We start from the raw sequence: 12,279 nt of genomic DNA, 5'->3' as shown, positions 1-12,279 counted from the left end.
TAAACAGATTTCTTTCCTTAACATTGCGTAAAACAGATGAGCTGCCAAGTGATTCACATCTGAAAAATGGAATTTAAAAATGCCCAGAAGCTCATTAAGTCTGGCTGAATCAGACTGGTATTACAAAGAACTTTTGTGAAACTACAGATACTAGAGCTAAAACGTAAGGAAACGGCAAACAATTGGCGGTGAATCATACTCAGTAAGACATGTAAATCGGATAAAAGAATTTACCAGTCACGTTAAAATCTTCATTCTACTGACCTCTGAAGAATTATTAGTTTCTTCCAGTCGCCGGGTAATTCGAAGACGCCGTACTACAGTTGATCTGGTTTGGTACGAATGTTGGTTTCGGCGTTGAGCCCGCCTCCCTGAGCGTTGAAAATAATCCTGGCCATCGATCTGCAAAGGAGACAATATTCAAGGTTATATTTTCTCCTGCTAACAATATAAATAAATGATACACTCCTTATGTTCTATACATGCCTGTTCTCAAACACAGCTACCTTGTCTGGTCATTCCCAATTATCTGATCATCTTAATGTCACATACACATTTGTTTCCTATCAAAATACTATAATGCACAAATCCTAGAATAATCATACTGCCCATGATCTGTGCTTTAGCAACAGTGAAGATTAAGAATAAAAACAGGTTGACAGAAGACCACAAAGATTTGCGTTTTTTTTCTTTTGTAAAAGTGTAAGTCAATTTATCAGCACTGGGATTACATTACAACTTTTGTTATGACCATTTCAGAAAGATCAACATTTAAAGCTAGAAACTCAGCCAACCTCATATCTCCAGACAAGCAACATAGGATGCCGGAGACATGTGGACATTGAAGTTGTCAGAACTTTGAAGAAAACAAGTTTTTACGCCACCGCTGACCACAAGCCTCTCTTTACCTTCTGTGTTGGTTGCTGTGGTTTGCGTTTCTTTTCTGTTGTATACAGATTAATTTCTGACTCGCCTTTAGAAAATCGCAGCTCTTCCTGAAATCTGAGAGGAAAATTTTATTAGTCACTATTATGCACTATGCAGGTTGAATTTACAAATCATATTTGTTTCTACAATGATCAAAGAGATAAGGAAAGACTATTCAACTAGTTCTTTAAGGAAATTTATGTTTATTTGAAAGAAACATTATACTCTTCTTGAACTTTTTAATGCATCATCTGTTTAGGATCATTGCAACAGGTAACATATAATCAAATCTTTATTCAGGAATACTTTAATATCTACAATTTGTACAAGAATGAGCTTTATTATGGAGAAAAGGAGAATAAAGCTTTTATTTGAATACAACTATTCCTACAAAATTATTATTCTAGAATGAAATTACCTTCATCCAATATCTTCAAAACCCTCCAACATCATCTCCACCGCAGTGACCTGATGACCAAGATGTATTACAGTGTGCTAAAAGCCAGCTGGTGTTTTGAGGTAAGCTAACCAGCTTTCTACACACTTCGGATTTTATGGTAGGTAAATGTTGGGGTCAACTGCTACAAACATTTAACTTCCACAAACATTCTAATGAAGTACATGATAAGAGTATACACCTGGAATTCTACTGTATACACCTATTAGGATCTTCTTCCAAAATAGGGAAGTTATTTCCCAGTTAATACACCGGAAAGATACACTTGGGGAGAATTACTTGATTGACAGGTATTTTGAATGTTATTGTAACAGTCCCATTTCTCCCTCTTGGAGCTGTGTACAATCTTTTCTGGGCATTTACAACTCTTTACTGAAAAGCAAACCACATACTGCCACAAAGAATACGTGTGCAACTAAAGGCCTTAAACCAAACTGAAGTACACATACTTTGGGTGTCAGCCTGGCTCAGTTGATAGCACTCTTGCCTCTGAGTCAGAAGGTTGTGGGTTCAAGCCCCATGTTGGGACTGTGAATTCATAATTCAGGCTGACACTCCAGTGCAGTGCTGGGGGTTTGTTGCATCGTTGGACGTGCCGTCCTTCGGATGAGACGTTAAACCGAGGTCCCGTCTGCCTGTTCAGGTGGATGTTAAAGATCCCATGGCACTATTCAAAAAGAGAAGGGAGTTTCTCCCAGTGTCGTGGCCAACAATTCTCCCAAATAAAATTGGTCATTCACTTCATGGCTGTTGTGGGACATTGCTATGCGCAAATTGGCAATTAAATTGGCCTACAAAATACACAATATATCCTGTGAGGCGCTTTAAGACTTCCGCCCGACGTGAAAAGACGCTATAAAATGTAAGTATTATTATATTATCACTGCTACTTAAGGTTAGTCCATTTGTTGGGCACATCACTTCTAAAATGTACAATGGCAATGATGTTCAAGACCACATTGATAAATTGCACTAAACAAAATTAAACGGAAAGCTATTTATGCTCTTATATGAATCTTGATAAGCAATTCGTACCTGCTAATTCTTAAGGGAAGTTCCATGACCACAACCCTTCTGCTCCAAGCCATCAAATCCCTTTCTGTAGCCATCTGACTCCTAGGGGCATTATTATGCATTTGTCGAACACCTTCAATCTGTCCACTCCGTCGAAGCCCAACATTTGGTGGAGAAAGCACATCTAAGTTTGGATTCCGCAAGGCTAAAGAAGTAGAACAGTTCTATTTTAAATATAGTTTCAGAAACTATACCAAAATCAGCTACATATAGCTACAGAAGCAAATCACAATGAAGCAGCCAAAAATTCACATTTAATCATCAAGCAAAATATCTTGGGGGGGGGGATTTAAAATACCTCAAGATATTATAACTCCTCTGATCTTTTAACCAAAAGCATCGGTTCTGAAAGCACCCAAGGCAACACAAGGTTTGCTGTGCAGGAAAATGTGGTTGTATCTGAAATTCCCTTCCTCACTCCCTTCACCTTGCCCCCTCTCTTCCAATTTTCAGGTCTCTGCTTAAGACCTTTCTCTTCGACCACGCCTTTGGTCACCTTCCTCCCCCTCCCCGTCTTGGCCCCAGGATCTGTTACTTTGAAGCACTCTGAGATGCTATCTGGTGTGGAGGGCGCTGTATAAGTCCAAGTTGTTGTTATTGTAGTAACAGTCTCATTTAAGTCACATCTACCCAGACCACTGGATGAATACCTGGGACATTCTTGCATTGTTGAGCTTGAATGTAAATCTAACCTTTTGAGGTGTATGGTCATGCAAGGCATTTATAGTTGACAGGTTAGGTCCAGTTATCTGGAACTGATTAGCTGTGGAAAGCAGTTCCTGCATTGCGTTATGTTCTGATTTTTTGATTACCAAAAAAAGTCTTCACAATAAACACAAAGAATCAAGCATTTTCAAGCAAACAGGATGCTAACACTAATCCTGAGCTCGATACCCTCAGCATTGAATCTTAAGTAATTCCTGTGGGTTTTCATATCCTGCAGCGTCATACACGAGGTCTATGGTTAGGCATTCTCCTGATGTACTGCCTCCATTATGCAGCAACATTACAATCTTGAAAGCATTCGAGTTCAAACAACTGTTTTCAAAATCAGGCATTAGACAATCTTCTCTTAGATCTTTGAAGCAGATCAATACAGACCATTATTTCTGTCCTCAATCCAAGATTATGAGTTTACTAACTTTTTATAAACATGGGTTTATTAACTTCCCTTTCTGTGAAAGGACCAGTATAACTGCACCGTTGAGACAAGGTCATTGACTACACCAAAAACTGGCTAAAAATAGGAGCGCTGATTCTCTCCCCCACCCCCCCACCCCACTTTTGCGGCTACAAAATTACCCACCACTGTTCCCTGAATTTGATCTGCTGTATGGAGCATTCTGTTGAGCCGCTCTGTCATTTCCCTGCCTCAGGTCATGTTCTCGCTGGAGCTCCCTAATGACGTCATCAAGAACACTGGGTTCCTGTCCGTTCTCGTACTGATCATCCGTCTGTTGGCTAATGACTTGTTCCACAACTTCACCATCCCCTAGGAAAAGACACAAATTGACTTAATGACAGACAGTTCCATTTCAGAAATCCTATCCCCTCATCATCCAAGTGGAGTCCTGTAGCTCAGTGGTTAGAGCACTCGCTTTGCAAGCGAGAGACCTGAGTTCAATTCCAGGCAGGGCAAAACCTTGGGCAAGTTTCCTTACTCCACACGCCTAATAATAATCCCTCCAAAACCAAAAACAATAATAAAAAATTGGTCATTTTCAATCTCGACTGTTTGTGGGACATTGCTGTGCGCAATTGGCTGCCGCATTCGCCCACAAATATACAGTCAATTCACTTTACAGTGTGTTCTGTGAAGCGCTTTGGGACGTCCTCCCGACGTGAAAAGCGTTATATCAAATGCAAGGATTATTATTATTAAATGCGAAGCAATTAAGGAATTAATGCTATAATACAGATGTTGGCTTTGTAAGTACGAATGTTGAAGTGAAATACAGCTCCATTAATGGATGTCTTACACTAGATTGAAATGAAAAAGTGTATTGCAAATATTGCAAGCCCATTTCATTAAGAAAATTAATTCTATTGTCCATTACTTTTGATAACTGAAAGATACAAAATGTTGAGGTAGCAACTTTAATCCCAAGCGGTCTAAATTTCAAAAGGACTCAAAAAAAGTTTACATTTATCAGCAACATACCACAGTACACTGCTATTCTTCCTGTGTTCCAAGCGCTCCGAGACACCGTCTGGAGTGAAGGGCGCTATATAAATGCAAGTTGTTGTGTAAAACTTTATAGTTACACTTCTATGTAGAAACAAATCACTACAGGATGTCTCACACTTGTTCAGTACTTCAATATAATTTTCTCAAAACCTTCTGGCAGGTACAACTCACCATTTGCCATGTAACCCAATTGTGGAACGAGCTGCTCATCCATGCAATTTTCGCGACCAGGCACCAGTCGTTGGTATCGCGTTGGATGGGGGTTTCCGTCCACATCAACAAGAAATGGAGGAGGCATGAGATGTGGCGCCTGCTGAGTCTGCTCATCCAGCACATAATTGTTGACATCACGGATAAGAGGACGGTAATCGGTGTGGAAAAACATTTGGTCTGGAATCTGGTAGACAAAATTATTTTATTTGCACCTAAGTTTACAGCAGGTCTTAATTCTACATCGTCTTTGCACACGTTCCCATTTTAATTCTTAAAACAAAAACTAGTACAATAAATAAGTTAATCACATCCAGTAGTAAAATGGATTTAAATTTCCAGGCCAATATTTTATAGTCCATTTTCAGTTAGTCATTTGTGGCATAAAATTCAGATCCAAGCCAATAAAATCAATTTTCCCTCTCCCCACCAATTTTTTTTCCATTTCATCTCTCCTGAAAGTGTTGCATACATCTTTTCCTTTTACTGGATGGTCGCTGCATATTATGCTGAGATCAGCACCTCAAGAGCGTGAGAATCAAATGCGAAATCTACACATCTGCACAAATCAGCTTTTTCGGAAGAAACTGGATGAACCATCAAGACGACAAAATGACCGTACATCATTTTACACAATTTTAAAATTCAACTGTAAGACAATACAGGTTTCAATAGGCTAAGGATTCACTACAATCCTAATTTCCTCCCAACTTTCAACCTACTTTAAAGGTCAAAGTCAGCTATTTTCGCCCACAAAATAATAAGTCTATTCATTTTACAGTATGTCTTGTGAAGTGCTTTGAGACATCTCAATGACGTGATTGCAAGGATTAATATTACTAGTTAGAAATATCTTGCTAGTTGCTAAGAAACTAAACCAGATAATTAATGGAAACCTATCCTGCCTTTACCTAACTATTTTATCAGTCCGTAAATATGATACAGAATCAATGTCAATTGTTTATTATAAAAGAAGATAATACTCAAAATAACAGATTTGTTGCTCAAAAAGTGAGCAACTTTTGTAGAATGTGTGCAAATAACAAGATTATATTTGTATAGCGCCTTTCACGTCGGGAGGACGTCCCAAGGTGCTGGACAGTGTACAACATTCAGTGGATTCAGTGGGGGGGGGAGGAGAAAAGAAGGGAGGGGAGGTGGGGTGAACGGTGCCATGGTCGAAGAGAATGATTTTGAGTCGAGACTTGATGGAGGCTAAGGAAGCAGCGAGGCGGAGTGATTGGGGGATGGAATTTCAGAGGTTGGGGGCAGAGTGGCTGAAGGCTCTCCCACCAATGGTGGTGCGGAGGACGTGGAGCAGGCCAGAGCCATATGAGCGGACGTTGCGGGCGGTTTAGTAGGGGGTTAGGAGGTCAGAGATAGAGTGGGGTGAGTCCAATGCACCTTATAACACCCTACCTTTTCATATGGCTTATTGCAACCAAACCCGAATATAAGTAGATGTCCATGAGAGTCGGTGCATGCAAAATGCTGTCCATCTGGAGAGAACTTACAATCAAACACAGCACCATGACCCTGACCTTCAATCTGTAGATATTAAAGAAAAATCTCTGAATGACTTTGGTGATTGGATGCAATTTTACATTTTTAATACAAAATATAACTAATAATTCTCAGCCCAATTACTCAAAATTGTTATCCTAATAGAAGATGTCACTGTGTGAAATGGTTACATTAAAATAAAGACTCCTCTATCAGTTTACTATACACAAACCAAGTGAAATGTGCAGATTCAACCTGGTTTCTAGTGGGCCTGAGGCAACAGCACAGAAACAAACCACAGCTAGAATGGGCATTCTGAGACCACAGGAGTAGATGATGTGAGAAATGGAAAACGAACCAAACCAGTTTAATCTAACAACAAAAGAATCTGCAAAGCTTCATATTGCTCCCAAAGATAAATCAAGCAAAGCTCCAGACTATGTAACTTTATAATTCATCCTTGGCCAGTGCTTTGCTTGCCATAGTTCACAGCTCAAGAAACTCAGGAACAATCATGTTTGATAGAGCTTTTCATGATTTTCATCATTAGAACTCTCAAACCTAGTTCCAACTATTTATTCATATTTTAAAGACATTCGTTAAATAGCATTCACTCATTTGTCGAGGGTACATTTGGTGCAACTACTCCTTTGAGGAAAATAAATTGTTAGAAGCCTCAAACAAAATTTGAGTTTGTTAAAGGAGAAATAGCAATTGCTAAAGTGTGGAGGGTCGATGCCTACAAGTAAGTATAATTTATCATTAACAAAGGATTCTTCCTTTGATACAATCTCTCCCTCCAGATTTTATTTCCCAATTGCATCCCCTCATCCTATTCTCAGTCGAAGTTAAATAACTTATCATATATTTAATCCACTACTCAGTAATGTATATTTTTAAATTTACAATATGCCCGCAAACGAGTTCTATTTTACAAGCCTCCATGCAAATTGGAGCCTAAGTCCCAGAATCGCCCTCCTCAGAATTCCTCTGAATCGTCATACAGTTAAACTGGGGAAATGGCACATTGCATTAACTGCTACTTTTTTTATTACTATGAACAATCATTCTAATTTTGTAGCAAAAATATTGTTTGGGAGCCACTTTATGCAATGTCTTCAATTACTGTACACAAAACAGCATACAGTTTCTTTAACAGAGCAGAAAAAAAATATACAACTAAAGAATACAGCTTACCATGTTGAAATAGTTGCGAATCTTGGTACCTTTTGAAAGGTCCCAAATGAATATGTTGCCATCATGTCCCGCGGACAACATAATCCTGGAGTCAAACGGATGAGCTTCCAGAACAAACACTTCATCATCATGACCCTGTGGGAGAACAGGAGAAAAAGCCAACACATTCATATACAAGGTACAATGATTGGTATAAACTCACGGTATCTCCCAAGGCACATCTAACTGTGTCAAATATAGCAGAGACCCAGTGGGTTGACAGAAGGTACCCTTATCCTTGCTACTCAAACAAACATTCTCTGATCATGTTGGTATATCTGACCACAGAAACAACTTCAGTAGTACCCCACCACATACTGTGAGTTATCAAACTTTGGCTCTTGTCAACCTGTGATTAATACTCTCTGGAATTAGGTAGGCAACCTACATCCATCCAGGGAGAGCATGTGCATTTTCCATTCCAGACACAGTAAAATTTCCATGTGTATGTAGCATACATAGACATGTGGAACTCTCAGTCTTGTTTGGATAATTTTAAGTTATGGATTTCTACATGTCAAACACCCCGTTGACCAAAAAGTCTGATTCGATCAAACAAATTGCTAATGATTGGCAGTTAGCATATTCAGTTCAGAAAAGTAGTGACCATAGTGTTATTGACACCTACTGGTAGGATATGAAGAAGCTGTCCAGTGCAGGAATTCCATACTTTCAAGTGAAAATTATTAACTGCTGTGATGACTACACTGTCACATCGATCCCATGCTACCATAGTTACTTTCAACTTAGTGACTTTGTCTTCCACTGAAGCTGGGTTGTTCCTACAAGAAGAAAAATTACACATGTCACCAAAGGACTATCTGTAGAAGATAAACTGGTCACATTACATTACTCCCTGGGAATAAGTCAGCAAGACCTGCCTTCTTATAGTTATCTCTGATGTGGAAGTGAAATGAGAAACCACTATGTGGTCATCTAAGCTTATTGATTAGACACAATATTGTAATTTAGATAAATTTCTAAATTTTAGATTTTTTTTTGCAAGTTTCAAACAAGTATTTGGAGGTTTTTGTTTAATATAACTTTCCCTAAAAAGTTGACGTAAGAATTCTGAGCACTCATAAGAGTTGATATGATCAGCTGGCACTTACCCCGGTAATTTAGTAAACATATCAAGAACAATGCTCTTCCATTCCTGCTGCTGGTACTGCCAGATTCTAGCCGTCCCATCTCTACTACCACTAACGAACCTTAAACTAGCCAGGACCGGGGCAGGGGAAGAAAGGGATAAAGGATTTTGTTTAAATCAGCAAATGAAATGACTCAACATCCAGAAGGGCAGTTAATCCATTGCAAACAACTGTATACAACACGACCAAACAAGATACAAGATAATAGGTGTTAACTTCGCCTGATTGCTAAAATGCAGTATTAATACTTTCAGTATGTCTTTATGATGAGATTTTTTTATTTTAGTGATCAGTATAGATTCTAATATGCATCCTAAAGCTTTACTTCCTTACTCAAAACAGTAACTTACAGTAACCTTGATACTTCAAGCTATTTCCCACACCTCAGGAATTAGATCAAACAAAATTCAATAACTTACTTTTACAAAGCACCCTTTACATAAAAGAAAAATCTCTCAAAGCACTTTACTGAATTAGAACAATTAGAAACAAAGTAAGCGCTCAGGGAAATTCAAACCGATGCAGCAAATAATGACAGGCTATTGAACTTCATGGAACATATTGTTTAATCTCCAGAGGAGAGTTCTGCAATGTCTATGCAGCACTCAAAGGCAAACTACAGATGATCTACCGTCACGTAGTTTAAGAAAGCCTTATAACTGAGGGAAAACAAAGATACCTATGATTGTTGTTGCAGAACTGAATAGCAACCACTTTATCCTGAAAGGAAGAAAACAAAATCAGTTATTTTCCCACTTAATATACATAACTGATATATTTTAGCCACATTCATCTTATTCAATTTTTAGATATGCACAGATTAATCAGGAACAGATATCCTGTTATTTTGAAAGATTCAGTTAGATACATTATTTTGTGACATGTACATCTCAGGAACTAGAATGCTGTTTTTAAATATAATGAACACTTCCCATAGATACTCAGGAATTACTTTCAAATATTAAAAATTAGTCTTTAATAATTTGATAAAACATTGCCAATGGTTCACAAATTGCAAAAGATTCATTTAAATGCGCTCCTAATGCAATTTCTGGTGAGATACACATGTATTAGAATGTTTCACATCTTACCGTGTGCGACTCCAGCTCAGAAATCTTCTCTGGGGAACCAGAGCCCAAGTAATAAACCCTGATCACGTGATCCGTGCTACCAGTTGCCAGTAACATTCCGCCTACAATTTCAATTCAAAAGTTTCAACAAAGCGCAATTCATTAAGCAAGGAGGATCTAGTCATTTTAGTTTATAATGAATATGGTGAACTTTCAAAGGGTGGTGGATTGGGACACACTTCCGAAAAACGACTGGCATAATGAGGATCACAAGGCACTCACTAAAAAATAAGAAACAATTTTGATCCATCATGACAGAACAATCAAAACATTAAAATACAAAATAGAATAGTGCTGAAGTACCAGATAATGAGGATGCTTTCCTCATTGATACCCAAGACAAGTTAATTTGGGGATTTAAGCACACAAGGGAAGTTCTCTTGTCTGTTTGGTGCAGAATCTGGTCTCTATAATAATAATCCTTGCATTTGGTAAAACGCCTTTCATGTTGGTAGGACGTCCCAAAGCACTTCACAGGATTTATTCTCTATTCAGTACTTCACCTAACTATCAACAGGGAGACACCTTGCCATCTGTATCAAATCTAGGAGCCCGGAATTTAAACTTTGATCTCCCTACACATGTCACAGTGCACCAAAATATCCCCAAAATTTCAAAGATTATTTATGCTACTTTATAAAATACGGTAGAACATTCAAAGAATACTACTTGGATAAAAGCACAAAGGCAAATTGTAACAAATTTACTTCACTGCAGTGGGAGGGGTAAAGGGAAAAAAAATCTCTAGACAAACATACCAGAACTGAAAGAGCAACACGAAATCTGACTGCCTGGTCTAGATCGCTCTGTAAATTTCACTGGGCACTCACTAAAAAATAAGAAACAATTTTGATCCATCATTACAGAACAATCAAAACATTACAATACAAAATAGAATAGTATTGCAGTTGTACTATAGCGCAGGTTTGAACTTTAGGAAGAACTTTATCGAGTTCTCTTATCTATTCTTTCCCACCCTAATGGATGGCAGCAGCTTTGTGAAATGGGCACACAAATGTTTCCTCAATTAATTCTGTGCCACATATGCAATTATAAGCTTTATTTCACTGTTCAAGAATCAACTTTTTCATTGCCAAGTCCCCAGCTGGCATAACCTAGTGACACAATTGGGTGCACTTGAATCTGATCATGCTTTTGTCTTCCTGATGCCATCATCATAAACAAAGTAGTAAGAAGCCCATCCAAATTCCTCTGTGGTGCCAGCCTATTGGGAACTGATGCCAGTCCAGTTCCCATGTCAAATGACAGGAATCTCTACCATTCTTGTTTTAATACAGTACTTCCAGTATTATTTTTATGCGCGCTAGCTTTGATTGTATGCATGAACACAGTAAGATAAGCAGAAAATTTTAAAAAATTGAATTTGATATTTATCTGAAGAAACCTACTTAAATTTTGTTGTGTCTGTCCTCCATTGCCAAAAGCAGATTGTCCCATCAGCTCCTGTGGATGTCAAATGTCGTGTTGTTCCTCTGGTCCCTGGGCAGAACTAAATTATATAAAATGGAATAGTATAAGACACTAAAACTACCATCATTCGCAATAACGTTTATGCAAATAAACTGGTGAATTTAGTTCCAAAACGTTGACCCAATCAGGAACCAACAGATCCTTGGGCATGGCCTGAAGTTACCAATTTTGGAAATTGCTCCCAACACACAAATTCTTGTTACAAAGTTCAGGTTTTATTTATTTCCAGCTAAGTTGATCCAATGTGGGTTTTGCTTCAGTTGCTTGCATATCCTAAATCCCATTTTTAAAGCAATTGGCCAAACAATGATAAAGTTGCTGCTAGCTTTGAAGACAACAATTACTTAAGACTATTTAAAACTCTTTACTTTTTAGTAAAAATTTAGAAGTGCAATATTCACTAGATATAAGATATGACATTTCAAATTATCAGCCATTACCAATAAAGAAGTTATAGACCCTGTATGTCCTTGCAATACAGCGACAGGAGCACATGTCCGTAAGCACCAAACACGGATCACTTTATCACAACTCCCTGCAGCAATCAGTGTGTTCTCATAGTTCACAGCCATATCGGAAATTTCAGCTGAATGCCCACGCAGAGTAGAGAGTAGTCGACCATCATCTGTGGCCCAGATCTTCACCAAGCAATCATCAGAACCCTAGAAACATGCAAATTCAGTACAAATGATACAGATATTTAAAGTAGTAGAATATGGTTTTGTAATTGATTAACTTGAAGCAAACGATTCAAGTATTTTACAGGCATAGTTATGATAAACTATTAACCATTTGCCTATTCACCAACAATGTCTATTTGAATAGAGGCTACTAATAAAATTCAACAATGGTTGCACACAACCAAAAGCAGTTTGTAATCGCACAAATCTATACTTTGATGATCACAAGATA

The 12,279-nt window shown here is 38.1% G+C and overlaps 1 protein-coding gene across 1 annotated transcript in view; it reads right to left on the bottom strand.

Annotated features, from left to right (window-relative positions):
* brwd3 (bromodomain and WD repeat domain containing 3) overlaps nucleotides 1-12,279 on the bottom strand; it is a 36,180-nt gene that overhangs the window by 16,722 nt on the left and 7,179 nt on the right. Inside the window, exons 8-21 of the mRNA XM_042340660.1 lie at nucleotides 11,808-12,029; nucleotides 11,286-11,386; nucleotides 10,635-10,705; nucleotides 9,838-9,938; nucleotides 9,426-9,466; nucleotides 8,708-8,812; nucleotides 8,224-8,377; nucleotides 7,557-7,691; nucleotides 6,276-6,404; nucleotides 4,818-5,043; nucleotides 3,765-3,950; nucleotides 2,420-2,603; nucleotides 909-1,002; nucleotides 265-402 (exon numbers count right to left, since the gene is read on the bottom strand). Of these exons, the coding sequence (XP_042196594.1) occupies nucleotides 265-402; nucleotides 909-1,002; nucleotides 2,420-2,603; nucleotides 3,765-3,950; nucleotides 4,818-5,043; nucleotides 6,276-6,404; nucleotides 7,557-7,691; nucleotides 8,224-8,377; nucleotides 8,708-8,812; nucleotides 9,426-9,466; nucleotides 9,838-9,938; nucleotides 10,635-10,705; nucleotides 11,286-11,386; nucleotides 11,808-12,029 (1,887 nt within the window). The remainder of the gene's footprint in view (nucleotides 1-264; nucleotides 403-908; nucleotides 1,003-2,419; nucleotides 2,604-3,764; nucleotides 3,951-4,817; nucleotides 5,044-6,275; nucleotides 6,405-7,556; nucleotides 7,692-8,223; nucleotides 8,378-8,707; nucleotides 8,813-9,425; nucleotides 9,467-9,837; nucleotides 9,939-10,634; nucleotides 10,706-11,285; nucleotides 11,387-11,807; nucleotides 12,030-12,279) is intronic.

This window comes from Callorhinchus milii, unplaced genomic scaffold, assembly GCF_018977255.1.
Source record: "Callorhinchus milii isolate IMCB2004 unplaced genomic scaffold, IMCB_Cmil_1.0 Scaffold15, whole genome shotgun sequence".
NCBI classification, from domain to species: domain Eukaryota; kingdom Metazoa; phylum Chordata; class Chondrichthyes; order Chimaeriformes; family Callorhinchidae; genus Callorhinchus; species Callorhinchus milii.
The sequence above is the reverse complement of the archived record's forward strand: the minus strand, read 5'-3'. Positions and strand labels throughout refer to the sequence as shown.